The sequence below is a fragment of the Amblyomma mixtum genome, chromosome 2 (genome assembly GCF_055824585.1).
Source record: "Amblyomma mixtum isolate Tamu chromosome 2, ASM5582458v1, whole genome shotgun sequence".
Taxonomy (NCBI): domain Eukaryota; kingdom Metazoa; phylum Arthropoda; class Arachnida; order Ixodida; family Ixodidae; genus Amblyomma; species Amblyomma mixtum.
In genome coordinates, this window is record NC_143013.1 from 300,833,771 (window position 1) to 300,853,896 (window position 20,126).

General features: G+C 49.0%; 1 protein-coding gene across 1 annotated transcript; it reads left to right on the top strand.

Annotated features, from left to right (window-relative positions):
• Positions 1–35: 35 nt before the first annotated feature.
• On the top strand, positions 36–20,051 carry LOC149364672 (uncharacterized). Its single transcript, XM_089568729.1, has 11 exons — positions 36–183; positions 466–576; positions 1,593–1,784; positions 6,592–6,717; positions 7,955–7,970; positions 12,959–13,175; positions 13,659–13,865; positions 15,539–15,747; positions 16,568–16,800; positions 19,375–19,612; positions 19,982–20,051. Exons 1-11 carry the CDS (start codon positions 36–38, stop codon positions 20,049–20,051), a joined length of 1,767 nt encoding a protein of 588 aa, XP_089424855.1.
• Positions 20,052–20,126: the final 75 nt, after the last annotated feature.

Genomic DNA, 20,126 nt, shown 5'->3' on the forward strand with positions numbered 1-20,126 from the left:
CGATGGTGGGAAAGTTCCTCTACGTGGTGGGCGGAATGCGGGGGAACTCGTACCTGCGCTCCTGCGAACGCTTCGACACCGAGCTGTGTGTCTGGGATCCCTGCTCGGCCATGCACACGGCTCACGGCTACGTAGCCGTCGCATCCCTGGACAACTACGTCTATGCCATCGGGGGACGCGACGGTATGCGGTCGCGATGTCGAACGTTTTTTCGTGAACTCTAATTGGCTAGGCATTAGGAGGAACCGGTAGTGTATTTCATTCGTGCGTGCACTAAGAACATGGTCGGGGGGACCAGTCTTGCCGTATACGGGAGCATTCGGGATTCCTGAAGTCGATAAAGCCCTCTTAATTCTGGTATTGCGCCAGTAGACTTGACTATAGGAATTGCACGTTTAATGCAGTGTTCGTTCATTGTTTACATCGTAGTAAAATGACGTTTGCATTTGGTGCTCCATGATGCAGACGTCGGTCGCACTGCCAGTGTGGAGCGGTACAACCCCGTCTCCAACCAGTGGACTACGGTGTGCTCGATGAGCAGGGCGCGCAGCGACGGTGCAACCTGCGTATTTAGAGGTAGGTGAGAACGATAGACTCCGCTTGCACCTATTTACCTCGCGCGTACCTTAAAGAGCCTAGCTGGGAAGTAGCACCACGCTGAAGTGATATATGGTCCATCCCGGCGGTTCCGCTCTTTTGCGTCCTATGTGAAGGTGTGGCTGTAATAAAGTTGCGGAAGTTAATGCATGTCACGCACGGCTCTTGCTATCGACGCTATGTTCACGGGACTGAGGATTAGCATTACTCCAGAGCATTTGTCAAAGTAAAGCTAAGCGTTTGCCGCACCCTGCGTAACATGACACAAGAACCAAGGCCAACGACTTGCGCTACTTTTCGCTACGGTCGCAGCGGTTCTGATAAATCTACATCCATGTTCCACAGCTAGTTGCAACTAAAATTCGTCGTGCGATATTGCTACCAGTCGTCTTGACATTGTTGGCTAGCATCTGCTACAAACTGTGGGCGTTAAATTGCTTGCCCATAGCTACATCTTGTTTCTGTCGACCACCACCGCATCCATTCTTTAACGCAATGAAAGCTCCACAAGCCGCGAGGTTCATCTACTGCCGTATTCCTCTGGCCTCGCGCGCCTTTCCCACTCCATCGATTAGAATGATGTTATCGCTGTAAAAAAAAAAAAGAAAAGATTTCTGAAGAAGGGAAATGGCGCAGTAACTGTCTCGCTGTTCTGTGGAGACCTCAACCACGTTGTAAAGAAAGAGAGGAAGGTGAGAGTGAAAAAAGAGAAAAATGGGTGCCGTAGGGGAGGGCTCCGCAATAGTTGACCACCTGGGCACCTTTAACGTACGCTCACATTGAACGGCACACGGGCGCCTTTTGCGTTTCGCCTCCATCGAAACGCGGCCGCCGCGGTCGGGTTCGAACCCTGGCTACTCCGGGATCGCTGTAAACCCCAGCTTCCACTGAGGCAAATGTCTTCAAAGCATGCACATGTCTAAATCATTGCAAGCGCAAGTCTGAAGCGAAGCATTTCCTCACGCCCTCATTGTGTGGTTGCCCCTTCGACGCAGGGAAGCTGTACGCGAGCGGCGGCTTCGACGGCCGCCTGATCCTGAGCAGCGTGGAGGTGTACACGCCTTCGTCCAACTCGTGGTGCCTGGTGCAGCAGATGCCGGGACCCCGCTGCAGCCACCAGATGGTGGCGATGGCGGGGCGCATCTACGTCGTCGGCGGATACAACGGCCGCTGCCGCCTCAGCACCAGTGAGGATAGAGAGGGAGCGCACGCATAGGCGTGGTCTTCCCTCTTGGGGAAACCACGAACGCTGTGCAAGTGCCCAAAAACAGTCATCCTTTATTGTCCGCCCATTCATATTGAAGTAGTGTTGCTGCCATCGGTCTATATCGGGGATTCTGACGTCTTTTTTGTCGGTATGCTAGCGGATGTTCTTAGAACGACCATGTTTGATGCGTAATTCTCTGTAATCCGTAACATCTAAATTCTCTGAAAAACAGCCTAGACTAGTTGGCTAGTTTATAACACTCGCCTTTATGCCCGAAAAAAGCGTTTGTTACGCGTTATCTTCTTTTTTTAATGCCTAAGAAACGAAGAACTTCAATTTATTTATCTGCACCTTTATTTCTCATCACACGCACAACCTCGCTTTGAATGCTCCCTATATTCGCAAGATTTCATGTTACTGTCTAACTTCTTTTGTCATTGTATTTTGTTTACGTTAAGACATTATTGATACCCCTTGTATATTAAAGTTTGACGAATTCTGTATCGCTTTCCGTGAATGTCTTTTATGTACCGCTGGGTTCTTCCTTCCAAAATAAACCCGCCAGGGACTGCTGGCTGGGAAAGTTGTCTGGGAGAGGCTTGTTTCCCGTCACTCTCCCATCTCTAACCGTATGATCTCTATCTCTATTGGTGAGATGTCAAACTCGATAATTACACGAGGGCCATAATTCCAGCATGAAGGCCGTTAACACTTCATACCCTCTATATGCCCTTGGAAGGAATGGTCAGCATAAGTGCTTGTCGTTGGAAAGGTGCTAATGGTTTGCGAAGCAACACAGCTTTGCCAACTAAAAAACAAAGGCGTTCTGGGCAACGGGAACTTTGGAGTACCAAGGACCGATATTACTTTGCAGAGCTATGCAGACAGAAAAAAATCTACTCAACGGCCTCAAATAGCAGTGAGCATCATTAATAATAGATCCGTGTATTCTATACGTCTCTGGTTCCTCAACCTGCGAATTCTGTTTACCGGTAGTTTGATGGTCTGTCTTGGAGAAACGGTCGCTCTTGAGAAGTTACAGAAGCGGGAGATACTCTGCTCAGCAACGAACGCAGGAAGCTGAAAATTTTTAGTTTGTCCCGCAAAAATAGATGCCCGGACATTTAATTCAAGTATAATGAAAAAGAAAAATCATGTGCTTTAGCTCAGCACCACTCACGCTGCATATGAGTCTCAGGCCAGCGGAAGAGTGCTGAATAGACTCCAATATACCAGGTGTCCCAGCTAAATGTAACCATGCTTTTAAAAAACACGGCGTGTCCTAGCCGTCTGAAACCAAATCAGGGTTGTTTAGAGTCGCGTGGCCTAGTCTGCAGTATTTTTTCGTTCTTCAAGGTTTACTAATTAGTTGAGCTTAATTAACTAACTTTTTAATTATTGACTTGAGGAACAAAGTGTCAATGGAAAAGTTGTAGATCGCTTTGAGAAACAGCTTACTGAGACATTTGGAGCAAAGTAATATTTACGTAAAGTAGCTTTTTTACCGGCCTTTAGCCGTAACCCGCGCAATAAAAAAAATTGCTGAGGCTCAGCTTGGCTAAGCCTGGGGAATGCGAAGCATATTAGTGGCTAGGCTTGGTATAATACATGGCTTTCCTTGGTTGAATACTTGGTCATTTTAATACAACCACTAGAAGCCTTCGTCGTGGGGGAAGACAACGGCATGGCTACAGCGGAACGCCGACTAACCCCGAGACGCGCGTTGGGTTAGCGCCTGGATTGCCACGGAAGCCGCGTCTGCCTGCCCGGTGGAGCGAGCGTTTCACCTACACCGAGTGTGAACGCGCGTTCGAAATGCGCGGGAAAGCGCGGGTGTGACGGCTAGGGGTCCCACGCCGACGGCGCGAGGTGGAGGCCGGCTCTCTCATCCGATGTCACGTGGTGTGACGTCACGGTGTCACGTGGCGTGACGGCTAGGGGTCCCACGGCGACGGCGCGAGGTGGAGGCCGGCTCTGTCATCCGATGTCACGTGGTGTGACGTTACGGTGTCACGTGGGGGTCCCACGGCGACGGCGTGAGTGGTAGCTCTAGCAATATGCTTCGCATAAAAAGCTTCCACATGACAACTGTGCCACTTCAACGTCCCAAGACGCGCCTTAAAGAATAAAATCCATTTTTATGCGAAGCATACTACTTTAGCTACCACTTCAGCCCTTCACCGTGGTTATGCGCCTCCAAATCACGTGATACATGACGTCACACCACGTGACACGATGACGTCACGACAGTAGAGAAACTGGGGCCCACCTCGCGCCGTCGCTGTGGCTTTGCGCCTCCAAATCACGTGACACGATGATGCCACACCACGTGACACGCTGACGTCACGGCAGTGGAGAAACGGGGGCGCACCTCGCGCCGTCGCTGTGGTTGTGCGCCTCCAAATCACGTGACACATGACGTCACACCACGTGACATGATGACGTCACGACAGTGAAGAAACGGGGGCCCACCTCGCGCCGTCGCTGTGGTTGTGGTGGTGGTGGAAAACATTTATGTACAGGTATAATACAGGAGGTTATGCATGAGCTGACCCAGAGGGGGCCAGCCCTTACAATACTAGGTGGAGGTCCCTAGTTCGGGACCCCAGTGGCATCGGCCGCCGCCCAGGCTCGCGCGACCAAGGCCCGTTGGGCCTGCAGGTCAGAGCAGCCGAGCAGGGTCGCCTCCCAGTCCTCCCGGGTTGGGTTGGGGTGAGGGGGGATAGCAGGGTTGGAGGGGCAGGCCCACACCATGTGGTAGATGTCCGAAGACTTCTCCGCACAGTGAGGACAGCTGCCCGAGAAAGAAGGGTCGAAGTGTTTCAGAGCTGCCGGGCACAGCAAAGTATTAGTATACAGGCGGAGCAGAAGCCGCTCCTCCGCCTTTGACAGACCTTTACACGGGCGGGGATAAAGACCATGGCCAGATTGATAGAGTAAAACGATGTCTTTGAAGGTGTAAGCTGGAATAAATTCGAGTTCCTGATCGTCAGGGTCGGAGGGGAATGTCCGGTGAGAGAGCGCGCGGGCGGCGGCGTCAGCTGCCTCATTTCCCTCAAGGCCCATGTGAGCGGGAGCCCAAACGATACGCCGGTGCGCGGGGTCACCGGTGTAGACGCTGTTTTGAAGAATGCGGTAGGCTAGATACGGTACCCAGCTCTGCTCGACGTTCCGACATGCCCCTCGCGAGTCGGAAATAATTGTTTTTGAATTGGAATCAGATGCAGCCAACGCAATGGCGACCTCCTCCGCGTGTGTTATGTCACGGGCTTGGAAAGTAAGGCCGTTCACTGTTTTGGATTGGTGGACGACTGCGGCTGTGTACCATCCCCCATGGTGGGGGCCTGAGGCATCCACGTAGAATACGCCGGGTTTCGATCCATAGTGGCGGGCCAGAGCTTCCGCCCGCGCCAGGCGCCGGCCATTATGGTCCTCACGGTTCATGTTCGCGGGAAGAGGGCGCACGTGGAGGGCGCATCTCCACTGGGATGGAATACGTACGCGCTCTTCCATGAGAGTGGTATGTTGGATGTGTAGCCGGGCAAGGAGGCGGCGACCCGACGATGTCTTCGAGAGACGTGTGTATTGGTTAGTCAAGTGGGCTTCCCGGAGCTCCCGAAATGTGTTCACCATGCCTAGGCCCAGGAGGCGCTTGTTGGAGGTGGTCACGGGGAGGCCTAGAGCCCGCTTAATAATTTTGCGGAGGATGACTTCGAGTGAATCCTCGTCTTGCTTCCGCAGGTGGAGGTATGGAGTCGAATATAGAATTCGACTGGTTACAAATGCATGCGCCAGCCGCAAGGCGTCCTTACATCGTAACCCCCCGCGCTTGTTAGAAACCCGGCGGACCAAGCGGCCCACCTGGTCCCCCACCTGACGGAGTTTGGCCAATGTTGTTTCTGACCGTCTGTCTTGATGTATAAAGAGCCTCAGTACCCGGACTTCGATATTTTCAGGGATTGGACCTGTCTCAAGAGACAATGAAATTTTGGCTGTGCACTTTGGTGCGCCTCCAAATCACGTGATACATGACGTCACACCACGTGACTTGATGACGTCACAACAGTGGAGAAACAGGGGACCACCTCGCGCCGTCGCTGTGGTTGTGCGCCTCCAAATTACGCGACATGATGATGCTTCGCATTCTCCAGGCTCATGAAACAGCTCATGAAACAAATAGCTCATGAAACAAACTACAAGTGAATGCCGAATTTCGTTTAACTGAAATTCTGGAACACAGCAGTAACGTTCTTTTTATACGTCCGGATATTGCTGGCGAGGAAAATGTAAACGCAACACACTAATGCGAATATGTTACGTTTAATGTTCGGCGTCGTGCTAGGAACCAATCCGAGAAAATTGGAGAGGAGGGCTGAAATGGCCGTAGTTCTGCGCTTATAGCGTGCTCAGAGCGTACCACTATAAGGTTTCGTAACTTCGTTGAGAGTGCAGGAGCTCTCTTAGATTGCATTAACGCATGTTACATAGGGCCAGTACATGGTTGCATCTCCCTTAAGCCACAGTTAATTTTTTTCAACTACGCATCAAAAGTCGAAGTATTGGATGCCTATCCGTTGGTGATTCTTTGTGTCAATTTGAGGTCTCTCCAATTGACGCAAGTCTCAAAGGGAGGAGAATTGTTTTGCACACATTGCGTGCGCCAGCCAGGAAAGAAATTTATTTTCTTTCTTCGTCGCATATGGGCTGTCGGTAGGCACGAGGCAATAGCAATGTGTTCCTCCCCGTAGCCTAAACTTGTGGTCTGCCGACTTGCACGCCCTGCGCAGTGATCGCCAGCGAGAAGGACAGAGCCCCGTCCTCCTGGCAGACCATGGCGCCCCTGTGCGTGGGCCGCAGCACTTTCGCTGTGGCACAGCTGTACGGCGACCTTTACGTCATCGGCGGATTCAACGGTGCACACCTCTCTCTCTCTCCGCGTCTCCTCAGCTTCTTTTTACGAGCAGAGGAACAGCTTGAATCTGCGACTGACCCTTTGCGATACTGCGCTGTCCAGTTCCGTTTGCTTGGCAAATGTGGTTTCTGCAGAGGGATACAACCCAGAGTGGAGGAATCCAATCTTTTCACGAAATAAAAGGTTTTGTTTTTTTAACCGATCAGTCATCAGTCAATCAACCAATCACTCAGTCAGTCAATGAACTAAATGGCCACAGAGTAAATCGGCAGTTAATAAAGACGCTTTGCTGCTGGACTCTTTAGATAGCAGGTGTAATGCATAGGCGCAGGGCTGCCTTCGTTTTTAAGAAACCCAAGGAGTGCTTAACACAGATTTCGACGCCATGTGGCTGCTATTACCCGCGACACACGGAAACATTTCTTGACGTTGACATCTTTAAACTAACCATTAGCTGGCCCAAAAAAAGACTCGGCGAATTTGAAAGCAGCATTGGGCCTTTGACAAACACGGGTAACAAATTTAGTGTTTTCTCGAAGAATCGTAGCATTATAGAACAGAAAAACTTCCCATGAGAAGAAAAAAAGGCATCTGGACTGTTAACACGAACGGTGCTGACTGCGACGGTGCTTGCCAGTTTCCGTGCTCAAAACATTGCTTCTCCAATAGTCTTAAGCATAAAAGTTGCCGTAGATTCTGCCATGTGCTTTCTTTTAAAACAAACGCATGACTGTCCGGCCACTTCGTCATGTGCTACGCAAAGCTTGGTTGAGAACAGACCTAAACTGTAGCTAAGCAGACGAGGAAAAGGGAATGAGGGGCTCGTTATAAGTATGAGAGAAGCCAACAGCCACAGAAACCAAGGGGCACAGGGGATTTTTAATTAATTTATTTTGTGGTGTTGATCAATTTGTATTACTGAATATGTTATCGCTTAAAGCTAATTGATTAGAAAAGCAGAAGAAAAACAACCACATGCCGCCGGTGGGATCCGAACTCACGACCTCCGAATTACGCGTCCGGTGCTCTACCGCTGAGCTACGGCGACGGCTGTCAAACGTTCTGCTTTCGGGGGTATTTATGTTTTACAAATAACCTAACCTTGGGAGTGTTCACCAGCGCCACCCACGTTCTTAAGCGGCGGACGTAGCACGTTCTGAGTTACCGCTGATGTGACGTAGAACGTTATCGAATGGCGAGGGTGGAAGCTGTGTGAGAACCCTCTTATGCTTCCTAAGGCATCAAGGCTGCCAGGCAAGCTATGAAGTAACGCTATCGTGAGGTTCTGCCTTCCTAACAAGTTAATGGCCGTGCATGTCAACTCTGAATCAGGCCCAACAGCTTAAATGCACCAACGCCAAGTTTACAAAGCAAGCTCAACCTACCCACGCTTTCCTTAGACCGAGTGGGGTAGGCACTCATCATTTCTTCCTGCTTTTGGTTGTTCTCATCTTATTTCTCGCGGCGTGGTTCTGGTTTAAAACCATCCGGTGTGAGACAGCTCTCGGGCCTTCATTTATCATAACGCAACCTAACCTAAACAAGGAAGGCGGCCTCTCATTGCAGCTATATTGCTCTCCTAGACTAAGGAAAGGGGGGGGGGGGGGGGGTTAGCGGAGTTTCAATACTCAGGCCTTCTTGCGCAGATCTTCACCGCTAAACTAGAACGGCGCTCTCATGCTGCTCTGAGAAGGTGCTGCAGTACCGTGAATAAAAGTGAAATGTGTGTGCGTGCGTGCGTGTGTGTGTGTGTGTGTGTGTGTGCGCGCGTGCGTGCGTGCGTGCGTGCGTGCGTGCGTGCGCGCGTGTGTGTGTGTGTGTGTGTGTGTGTGTGTGTGTGTGTGTGTGTGTGTGTGTGTGTGTGTGTGTGTGTGTGTGTGTGTGTGTGTGTGTGTGTGTGTGTTGAAGAATGCAGCCGGGAGAAAAGTCTGCGTTTCACCTTCAAGGTTCTAATAGAGACGGCACTGCCTGCAATAACGGGCCTAGTCGCTGTGCCCAGAAACCCTTCCCTTCGCTGGGCTCTTTTCTTTAGTTCTGGCTCTCTATGCCTATCTCGAAACGAGACAGCTTTACGCAACATTGACTGTAATTTCTGAAGAAAAATAATAGCGCAGCAATACACCCACGAAAAGGCTGAGAAAGAACAATAGCCATGCACCATCTTGCCCCTCTACGAGTTTTGTTATTTTTTGTAACAGGAAAAATTACTATTTTGAAGTTGTAATTCACGGATCGAACCCCGCCACTCCCGCATGCGAGGCGGACCCTCGGACCACTAGGCCACCATTGTGGTGCTATTATTTGCTTTGCTTCTATCGGGATTTCTCTCTCTCGTCCAACGACGCCGACGACGACACCTCATTTTCTGTGACATGGGAGCCTAAACGTTATCGCGTTAGTATCGCGACCGGTGTGGTCATAGGTTCAGGCATGGTCGGGTAAAGAGAACCAAGTAACGGTCACATGGAGAACTTTAAGGGGATGCGGAAAGGAAATTTGGAATCTGTTCGCGGCAAGGAATACACCTTGCATACTCTCAAACATTCGCATCAGGTCTGCTATGTTCTGTGCCTTCTACGCATCCCCTCCCTCGGCGCGCTCTCCGTTTACACTTTCTGTGTTGTGTGATGTCGTTCACGGAGCTATATGCCCTACTCGATTTAATTTGTTCTTCACAAAGGCCAGAAGGTGCCTTCTGCGAGGTGGTCCTCCGTGCATGATGATCCTTTTCTTTTTCAAGCCTGTGGTTGCGAATTCCGCAGGTCTTAAGTTTCAAGTATACTTACCCTCTCTCCTCCGTTCCCCCGTCCCCGCCCTTTGTTTTCTTTCCAAAGATGTAGTTATTTAGAGGGTATGAGGCCTGTGTCCCTAAAGGTGACTTCCTGTGTTTCGTTTAGATATATGTCATCACTGCACGACACTTTCGTCCCAAGTGGCACTCGCAGCTGAGCAATTAAGTCACACCCACTTTCTCTTTTGTCTATGCCGTTGGCAGTGCTTTTTTATGGCGCTGTACACCATCTCTCATATTAAATTTACAATAATCTAACTGCTCTGTCCTTCGTGGCGTCATTTTTAACTACAGAATATACCAATGTGCTTAGGCCTCTGCATTGACCCCGTGTGGTCTATGTCACATGCCATTCCTCCTGCCATGTTCCCTGTATTTGTGTGTCACCTGCAGTGCTCGTACAAATATTGGTCATCTCTTATATGCTTGCACGAATTGTAGATTTTTTTTTTCTTGGGAAGCATGTCATGAGGACGGACAATGTCCTCCTGAAGGAGAACCATGTCGTTTAGAGCACCTTGGAAAGGGATCAGTTACTTTTTACTGCAGAAAATATATCAGTTGCAGTCACTCGCACCAAGTGCTTAAACACTAAGCAGGAGAAAACAGAGCGAACAGCAGAATGCTTGCCTGGACCAGCCGCGAAAACAAAGTTCGAAGTTAGCTCTCGTGAATGTCCGTCATCAATAAAACTATGTTCACGCACCTCCTATAATTTCCATCGCTAGCAGTCCAGTCTTCAATCCCCCTGCCGGTAATTTCTTGCAGATATGAGAAATGTGATTTCGCATTGTTTAGTTCTATTTTGCCGTGCGTCTTTCCTGGCTATCTTCGTATGCATTCATTGATGTGTTAGCACCAGCAAAGATGTTCGGTTCGCAAAAACGTTCTTAACAAGTCCAAGGTGTTCTTAACTAGCCCATTGTCACCCCAAAATATCTCTGCGAGTGGGTTTTGTTAGTGATAACATTAGAGTAGCTTTGTCATCTTCAAATTCCAAACGAACGTATGACGTTGAACTCGACCTTGTTTGCTGGTAGAGCACAGCGTATTTGCAAATTTCAGTTCAGCCAGCTATGGTCCCGCACTCATGTTTTGGACGGAGGAAAACTTTAAACGATGCACGCCTTCTCCGCTGTTTCGCAGTAGGCAAACTTTTGAGCAATGCGAACTTCTACGCCCACTTTTCTCGTTACCTTTTAACCACCCCAGTGCAGTAAGGCAGGCCGCTCCGTTTATCCGCGAGCACTAACGCCTCTTTCGCATTTTCTGCGCCAGTTTCCCCACGGGCTGGCACCCGCTCTTTCATGCGAAACTGTCGCAACACGGACAACACGGAGCACTCGGCGTTCGTTGTGCGCCGCTCTACCGAGCCTCTAATTGGCCCCAATGGCCGGAAACGCCCAGCTTAAGTTTTCTCCCCATAAGCTGCACTTTAGTACCTCTCAGTGCCGGTGCGCTTCCTTGGTAGCGCACCCTGCGTGGGCTGATGACACCCCAATTGGGCGAAGCTTGAATGCATGTCACCAGTTTTTTTATTTCTATTTTTTTTTAGAAACTTGAACACATCCCGGCACACCGTTCCTCGTTACGGGAAGCCCAAACAGCTTCGAAGCGAGTGCTCCGACGCGTCGACTCGGAAAGAAGCACAAACACGACACTCGTGAAATGAGATTGGTTGAGGCCCGAAAACATCGTCCTAATCAACCGCAACAAGCACGATCCTTGCTAGTGATGCGCGGCAAATTAACTGTGAGAGCTGCTCTTGCCATTTTTTTTTTAGTTCAGCTTGCGGACTACAGAACGGTGAGAGACGCATAGAAATCAATCCAGATATAAATTCCACGTAACAAGGACTTAATATCATCCTAAAATACTGGATGTCTTTAAAGATTTTAGTAACGCGTGTATTGCATGTATTCCAAGACCCAGCTTTTTAACCATAGATGCGAAGACTACTGCGTCTATTTTAAAGAGAAATAACTAAATCAGAATGAGTTGGAATGACTCGAGCCTGAATCTATTTTTGCCAACAGATAAGCGGTCTCTATTTCCAATAAAATTTTATTTGAGACAAACTTAATAGCGCTAAAGGGAGACAAACACAAGAAAGACTGACATAGGAGATGCACTAACTTCATCTGACTATTCACAGCCAAGCCAGCAAATATAATGAAAATCTCAGGCATGCTCAAAAAGCAAGAACACAAGGCATCAAAAAAACCGTTCAAGATATGACATCTCGGTCTTGACAAGGCGGACACAAGTATCGCTCCGACAATCTAGATCGTGTGAGCGACTAGATCGTGTGAAAGATAAATTGTCGCTCACGCAATAGGTGTATTTGCTGGCTTGGCAGTGAATAAAGTAAGATGAAGTTAGCGCATATCCTGTGTCGGTCTTCCCAGTGTCTCTCTCTTAAGCGCTATTATTTTTCTTTCTCAAATAATATGCACCGTCTAGCCCAAATTGACGTAATATTATTCCAATAAAATATTTGCGATTAAGTTCCAGGCACGGTGCAGTCAATTATACTGCCACGATCTGACACTGGACTCGTTCACTAGCTTTGAAACATTACTACGTTGAGCTTTGTTGTACTTCCAGCCATATTAGGGACCGCATTGTATTTTTTTCGCTGTTTTCCGCCCACGAGGTCTCTTTCCGCATTTCGCAAAATACTGCGCAAAGCAGAGCAGCATAACGGCGCTGTTTCTACGCCGGCTAAATTCTCGTTCAAACAAGACCTGTTCTCGTTTCATTCTGTCAGAACCAATCAGCAATAAGCAAGATATGTTGCAGATCAAGTTGATTGGTAATCGTTGTGAGAAAGGCAGCGCTATCCTACGACGGACAAGCACAACAAGTTTGCATGTGAAATTGCGTCCACTTCTTGCCCTTGTCCTTCGTCCGCCAGCGCAATCTTTCAAAGAATGACAGTAAATAGTGTGCACACCGTGTCACTGTGTCGCAAGTCCACCCTCTCCATTAATTCCATACTGAACCATACATCACGTCATCTCCATAACTGTACACTCCTAATGCGACACCACAGTATGGCTAACCCTCAATTCCCTATGCTTCTCTAGCGGGAGGAGTCTGCACCCAAACGAGAGTTCCTCACGCCACCGTGCGGAAGCCCCAACTCACAGCGCGCACACACAGTACGCTGCAATACTCTTTCCGAAGAACTCCATACAACATCCTATTCAGGCAGCTACTAGTAGGAACAAAGCTCCACTCCACATAGTCAAAAATTTTTTTTTTCCCATTCACTCAATTATCAGTATCTGGCTTCACCGCCGAAGCGATGTTTTTTTTCTGCCCGGTTACTTGAGCTAAGTGGGTAGAAGAAAACGAAATCTTGGTTTCACGCGAGGCTCGTGGACAGCGCAGACCGCTCTTAGCACACGTCGCCATCTCTCTCGGAAGCCATGTCTGTCTTCTTCAGGAAACTGCTGCTTCCCGGCGGCGACGGCTGTTACGACTGCCTGATTCGCACCGACGACGGCGGCGAGTTCAGGGCCCACCGGTCTTTCCTCTGCACCACGAGCCCCTTCTTCCAGGCGGCGTTCTGCGCCGAGTACGGTTCCCGCAGGGAGATGCAGCTCACGGGGGTCTCGGCGTCCGTGCTCGACATCCTCCTTGGCTACTACTACGCGGATGAGGCAAGCCTCGAGGGGTTAACAAGTGGAGAAGGGTAGAGAAGCCAAGTATCGCTAGTAATGAGCCATATGTTTCGCAATAGAAACCTAGAGATGGCGGGACGATAGGGTGTTAAACGAACCATTTCTGAGAAGTCGCAGTAACGGTTTTGAAGTGCTGTGTCCGCATCATGCAGGAAACTGCTTGAAGCTGAGAGCTCTGAGCATCTCCGAGTTGCTCAGGAAGAAAGCGTCCTGGTGATAGAGAAGCAATGTTCTGCCGTGGCAATGCTAAGCGACACCACGCATTGGCATAAGCATTAGTTTGAATGAAGGACGGAAGAATACATTTTTTTTTTGGTTAATACGTAGCTGAAATCAAGCTGCTTTCTTTAACATATTCTGCCGAAACGCATGGCAGAATGTGTAGAAGGAAAGCAGAATAAGTCCTCTTTTTCAAGAGTTCTCCTGCTTATGATACAACTCTGTTTATGACCATCACTGCAGTTGCACATCAACAACGGCAACGTGGCCGAGGTGCTGGCGGCTGCCGACATGCTGGTGATGGAGGAGGCCCGTGACCTGTGCCTGGACCACCTGCTGCACAACATGGACGTCGACAACTGTCTCGGCCTGGCCGCTCTGGCGCTGTGGCACCACTGGCCGAGGTTCCGAGACACCGTGTTCTCTTTCGCGCGCGAACACTTCGGCGCGGTGAGCAAGGGCTTCTTTATTTTCTATGGAAGATTTACCCCCTTTGCCTAAAGTAACCAAGCAACAGGTTTCTGCTTCTCAACCGTATAACGGAGCATTTACGGCACCCCTAAAGGTGTCAAAACGTGAGGACAAGGGTTCACCTTTACACGTATTCAGAGCTCAAGGGCTGCCATAAGGGGTTCGCCACGCGGCTGAGAAACCACCGTTGCGCGGTTACTTTTGGCAAAGGGGGTACGTGGGTGAATAGTGATCCGTAATCAAGGCACTACGAGCATCAATGTCAATTGCTGGACTATCCGACGTGTGACCGTATTAAATAAAACTACGACGGATGTTTAACCAGGATGTTCTTCTAGGGAGGCGTATTAGGTCGTAGAGTGGCGCTTATATAATGAAAGTTACAAGTGGAAATGTTTTTTGTCTTAAATCTGCATTTTGGAGCGGAAATTCCAACCACCGATATCAGCGTGGCGAGAGTTGTGTGAAAATGGTTCGGGGTTAACATCAATTTAGACGTCATGCTGCAGGTCCATCGATTCTATTTGGGCCCAGTTGGCTGCCTAGATGGCACGGCGACTGTTTGTCTTCGCCTCCTGAATTTTCTAGCTGCGTCTTCCAAACTACCTGGGCCACACGGGATGCACCCTTGCTTCCTATCCTTTAGCATGCGTGCCACGTGATGTCACCCGCGCGTGCCTCAGGAAGACTAAAAGCCACGTGGTTCGCAAGTCTCTTCCGGCCCGGTAACTACAGGCAGCTTAGGCATGTCGCAAACCCTCGTTTTTCGATGGCGCAAGAAACGTGCGCGATGGCACTAGAAGCATTGTGAACCTTGAAATCACTAAATTTACTTCAGTGTATGTACCGCACTGTTCGTCTAAGCATAAAGTTCATTTGCGAAAAGGAAAGCTTATGTTTAATGGTTTGCCTCGATAAATGTCTCCAAATTACTTGTTTCGCCTGCTTGTCGCAGATATATTGCCACAGAAACCTTCTCTTCCATGTTACGTATACGCAAGTTAATAATTTCGCGGGACTGGAAAATTAAACATTCATGAAGAGACGGCACAAAAGGGTAGCTTCAAATGACGCAAAGTACTGCATGACGGAGTTCTTTAGACATTATGCGTTTTCTGTACTAGGAAATATTAGAGGCTGTTTATTTTTTCGAACATGTTTTTAATCTATCCTGCTTGTTCAGCGCAGTTGTCACTGACGAAACCAACTGCTTGGGCGCTGCCATCTACGCCAACACTGCATATTAATAGCTGACGGTATCTTTGCTCATGACACTTCTTGGTTTGGTTTAATAGGGTTTAACGTCCCAAAGCGACTCAGGCTATGAGGGACACCATAGTGAAGGGCTCAGGAAATTGCGACCACTTGGGGTTCTTTAACGTGCACTCACATCGCACAGTGCACGGGCCTCTAGGATTACGCCTACATCGAAATTCAGCCGCCGCGGTCGGGATCGAACCCGCGTCTTTCGGGCCAGCAGCCGAACGCCATAACCTCTGAGCCACCGCGGCGGGGCATGAGACTTCTGTTAACGCTTTTGCGCTCAAGGTTAAGACATCGTTTCTAACGTAGGAAGCGTACCATAGTGTAATTTCGTCGCATCATTGTGCTGATAAATGTCACGTTTGCTTTCTATTGCTCATTGTGTGCAGGTATGGCGAAGCAGTAGCGAGTTTTCGAGGGCTTCAACAGGGCTGCTCGTCGAGCTGCTTTCCTCGAGCGAGCTCAACGTGCGAGACGAGGTGGACGTGCTGCATGCCGTCCGTCGCTGGCACACGCAAGGCCGTACGGGCACAAAGGAACCGAATGCCGGCCTGTTCTTGCTGCTACAGTGCGCGCGCATCGGCCTGTGCAGAGAATCGTGAGTGGGGCACTCTGTACGCAAGGGCTACCTAACGCAAGCTGCACTTGTTTTCGAGAGTGCACGCGGCTACACTGTTAATTTCCGCTTACCACTGTATAGACAACATTCCTCCTATCAAAGCTTGCGTGGCAGCTCTGAAGCAAAGCTCATGGAAACGAATTCGCAAAACTGCACTTCCGCGTCTCTCAGATTATTACAGCAGGTAGGTTTGGTTTAGTACGCGAGGAAAATGGTAACTAAATTGAAATTATTCCCAAAGCCTACGCAACTAACGATAGCTTGGAAGCGGGGTGGAAGTCTCCAGCTTACCGTGACCTCTTCAACGGGCCAGACAGCGAAGCTTGAATGCTTTTGTTTCAAGGGGCATGTAATCATCATTCAATGAGTGTTCTTTTCCGGCAGACCAATTTGGTAGAATTAATAAAACAGTATATTCTCTCTCTCTCTATTAGCCAATGGTCTGTTGCAGTACATTGGCCTTCTGACATTGGATCTTGGTGCCTTTATCGAGACTGCCATCACAGCTGCCATTAGTTTCATGCGCACTAAATTGCGCACTCAGACTGCTCTTCCAGGAATCTCGGTTCGTGATCGGCCCAAGCTAATGGCGCTAGTCAAAGAAACAAAAGCCGAGGTACCGACGAGCTCGCAACCGGTCGCAACGTTTCCAAGCTCGTCACCGTAACAAATCTCTCAGCCACCAGTACCAAACACCCTTTGACTGAAAGGAGATTTTATTGCAGGCGTGGATTTTGTGATCCAAGCCACAAAATAAAGTCTAAGAAAACTATGGTTTTGACACGCTCGTGTGGCGCAGGACGCTCATCGAGTTCCGGCAGGTGAACCCGACATTTGCCAATAGCAAATCATACCACATGGCAGTGTGCGAGGCCCTGCAGACGGGGCCCTGCATGTGCTCACCCAGCCCGCTGCTGCTGCTGCACTTGGAAGGCTTCGGGCTGGAGGCATGCAGAGCGCTTGCCGCCGCGAACCCCCAACACGGCGACGCGGGGTCGAGCGGAAGCGTTGCATCCAATGCGCCCAAGGGTGGTGAGTTGGCATCCGCAGTGACCACCTCTCAGTAGCTGAATTAGGAAAGCAGCGTTTACCGACAAAATGCTGCTTCTGGGAATTATACATGCCATTTACGGTCAGTTTTGATATGCTGCCGGTTTTGGAAGCTCTAGTCGCCGAACTCTTTCTAGCTTCACCAAATCACGTGACCACTTTCCTGGATGATCTTGTTGCTTAGTGATTGGTCCTCTCTTCGGGTACCTGATATACAGTGACTTCAATACAACCCGGTCACGGTGGGAGTATACGCGTCTGGTCATCTGCACTGCAACTCGTACTTTTCGCTCGCTTTACGCTGGCTGCCTCATTGAAAGCATCAAGAGAGCAAGATCTGTTAGGACCATCTTAAAGCCATTTGGAAGAACTAGACCAAAAAAAAAATCGTTAAGGAAGCGCCAAAAAAGAGAAACAAGAAAATAGTTGTTTCGTGCAGAGATATATGCACCTACCTGCCCACTCGAGTGACATCGGTTGAAACTTGATGGAACAGCGCAAAACATCGGGACAAGAGACAAGCTTTGGCTAATCACAAAGACCAGTTAGTCCGGGAAATAATCGAGGCAGCTGCGATAGCGAGTCTGCGCGACGATTGTGTCAGCACGCCGTCTGTAGCTTTGACTAAGAAAGAATTTGACATGTTAAAAATGTGATTATAAGTATCTGTGATTATTTGTCTTATGCTTTTTTGTGGACGCTTGAACGATATGGTTGCGACGCATGTGCTTTTTGAGAGGGTGAAGAAGGTATAAGAAGCAATGTTTCTTCGAAATAAAAACCAGTTGTAAGTCAGCGCTTGTCTCTTGTCCCGATGTTTTGCGCTGTTCCATCAAGAATGAATAACCAACATGCCCAAGCTGCTGTCCTGATCGGTTGAAAGTTGGCCCTTGTGTACGTTACCTCCGTTTTGTCCGTCTGTGTTTGCGCGCTGCTATGGCCTCAAGTTGTTTAGGTCACCACGAATAACTACTCACTTCACTTGCGACCATGCCGAACAAAAGTAGCCTCTGGTGCACATGGGGTACAAATTGAACGTCAGGTGTGGAGTCAATAGTATAAGTGTTTTCTAGACCAGCAGCCATAGATGTCTGTCTCAAAGAGGTCAACTTTAATCAAAGCGTGTAAAATGAGTGGATCCATGCGTTAATATTGTTACGCGCTACCATGCGTGCTCTATTACCCCCAGCACTGGCTCAATGCTTGGTCGCCAGACACCGTCAGCAAAACTTGCGCTGCAGCAAGCCGGAAAACCCAACGTGACCGAATGTGAACCAAGGATTTGATATCTGGCGGAGATAACGCGAGCACTCAGCTGCGCGCTCCTGCCAGCGTCATCATTTTCTATCAAAATATAATGAGCTCCTACGTTTTCATTTCATTCGTAACATCTACAGCATTAGAAGCTCGCAATAAAGTCCAACATGATTTGAGTGATCTCATTGTTGTCGATCAGCTCTCCGTTTCCACTTGTCACTACGACAGTGAAACTTTCATTGTGACCTCTCGGTAAGGCGAAAGCCCTGTGGGTAAAGTAAATGAAATGAAATAAAATTCGCGCATATGCAGAGAGGTTGTAAACGGCCACAGTGTCTGCTGCCACAGAACGCCCACAGTGACTGCTCTTGCGACATACTCTTACCATCTTGAGGTTAGAGCCCTTGAGCAATCATATTTCATGAGAAATCGAAAACCAATCTGCACTCTTCAGTCAGTACTGTTCAGTCATGTACGTCTTCTCTCGCGCGAACTTTGTCTACTAGACATTGAAAAATGATAAAATAGCGAAATGACACGAGCTTGTCCCGCGTTCGTTATTTCGTCGCTTTCACTATCATTCATATCTGTGCCCCCTCCCCATTTTGAAAAAGTTATATGCCTAGCAGCACAAGTAGAGCAGGCCCTTTTCACGGTATTTATTAGCTTAGGTGAGGAACCACTGTCTGAGTTGCTTAATCACTTTGTAATCATCTCAATGCGAAATGATTATATGGCTCTGTCGAGTCACCAAAAAGTTTCCGCTAAACGTGTCCGCAAATTTTGTCCGCATGATCACGTCGTTCTCTGATAATAAATATGTGAAAGTGTGATTGCGAAAGATAGTGTGTGATAAAATGTTTCCGTGAGAAAAAGTTGGTTAATGAGGTGTAATTAGTTAATTAAACGCAAAAAGATGCGAAAAATACACTTAGACGTCAAAACAGCCAAGGACGTCGATATAGTACATGGGCGTCAAAAGAGTCACGGACGTCTATATAGTATGGGGATGCTTTGCTTTCGCATTGCTCCAATGCGGGTGGCCGCAATGATATCAAGGCTTTTTACCGCTAATATGGTTATAGACTCCTTGATACCGCGACCAGGCATTGAAGAAAACTTCATAGATAGCTTCCCTCCGTAGCCGCATGGTGTGCTCATGCTGATGATGTCATTTCGATAAGCCCTATCTTCAATCTGTTTGCGCTGCAAGTCATTACACTTAAACGCGTTGGTTAAAACAGCCATTATTTTCGACTCACCAGAGAAAAATGCCCCATTCTCCCAATCTGTCCGCAGCCATCGCAGCCCTGTTTCGGTTTCCCTGCGAGCGCTGCGCCGGCGCGAATCCCGAGCGCTGGGCTCCGCGCGTGCCGCACGAGGTATTGTTCACGGTGGGCGGCTGGAGCTCTGGAGAGGAACGGGACGCCGTCGAGGTGTACGACCCGCGGGCCTACCGCTGGCTCATGCACACCATGAAGGGCACGTCACCCAGGCAAGATGCACGATCCGCATTTAAGGTGTACAACATGAACTGGTGGGTGAGTTGGTCTGACATATCTAGTGAAGCAGCGCAACGGCACAGGGCCAAAGGGAAGAAGGGGACGAACACAGCGCTGTGTTCGTCCCCTTCTTCCCTTTGGCCCTGTGCCGTTGCGCTGCTTCACTAGATACGCTTTGAAGGGTTCTTTCGTGTACCACGAGCGAGCCGAGGTCGAAGCATACGCCCTCTTAATCTTCGGAGTAAAACTAAAATAAATGTTTTCTTCGTTCTTTCTATACCATCGTTGCTTCTCTCTATCGGGGTCGTAGAGGTCGCTACGCATTGTTTCCGTGGATAAGGTGGTCTCAGCTCACAGAGGACCGGGTTGAATGGAGATAAATTGGAGTGGCCTTTGTCCCACAGTGAGCTTAGTAAGGCTTATGATGATGACGACGATGATGATGATACGAGTTGTACCGTCCGCTGCAAATGATATGCGAACAAGTCAATTGAACAGCGAACACACCAAAGACAACATTAGCTGCTGGAGATAAAAAGCAGTAGAGTT

What these genes read in the sequence shown, in the direction of transcription:
- LOC149364672 (XM_089568729.1), top strand. Translation starts at nt 36, where the DNA reads ATGCGGGGGAACTCGTACCTGCGCTCCTGCGAACGCTTCGACACCGAG. An exon ending in CCGCTGCCGCCTCAGCACCA is followed by an intron (nt 1,785 to 6,591) that starts GTGAGGATAGAG and finishes CGCCCTGCGCAG; the next exon opens with TGATCGCCAGCGAGAAGGAC. An exon ending in CGCGCGAACACTTCGGCGCG is followed by an intron (nt 13,866 to 15,538) that starts GTGAGCAAGGGC and finishes CATTGTGTGCAG; the next exon opens with GTATGGCGAAGCAGTAGCGA.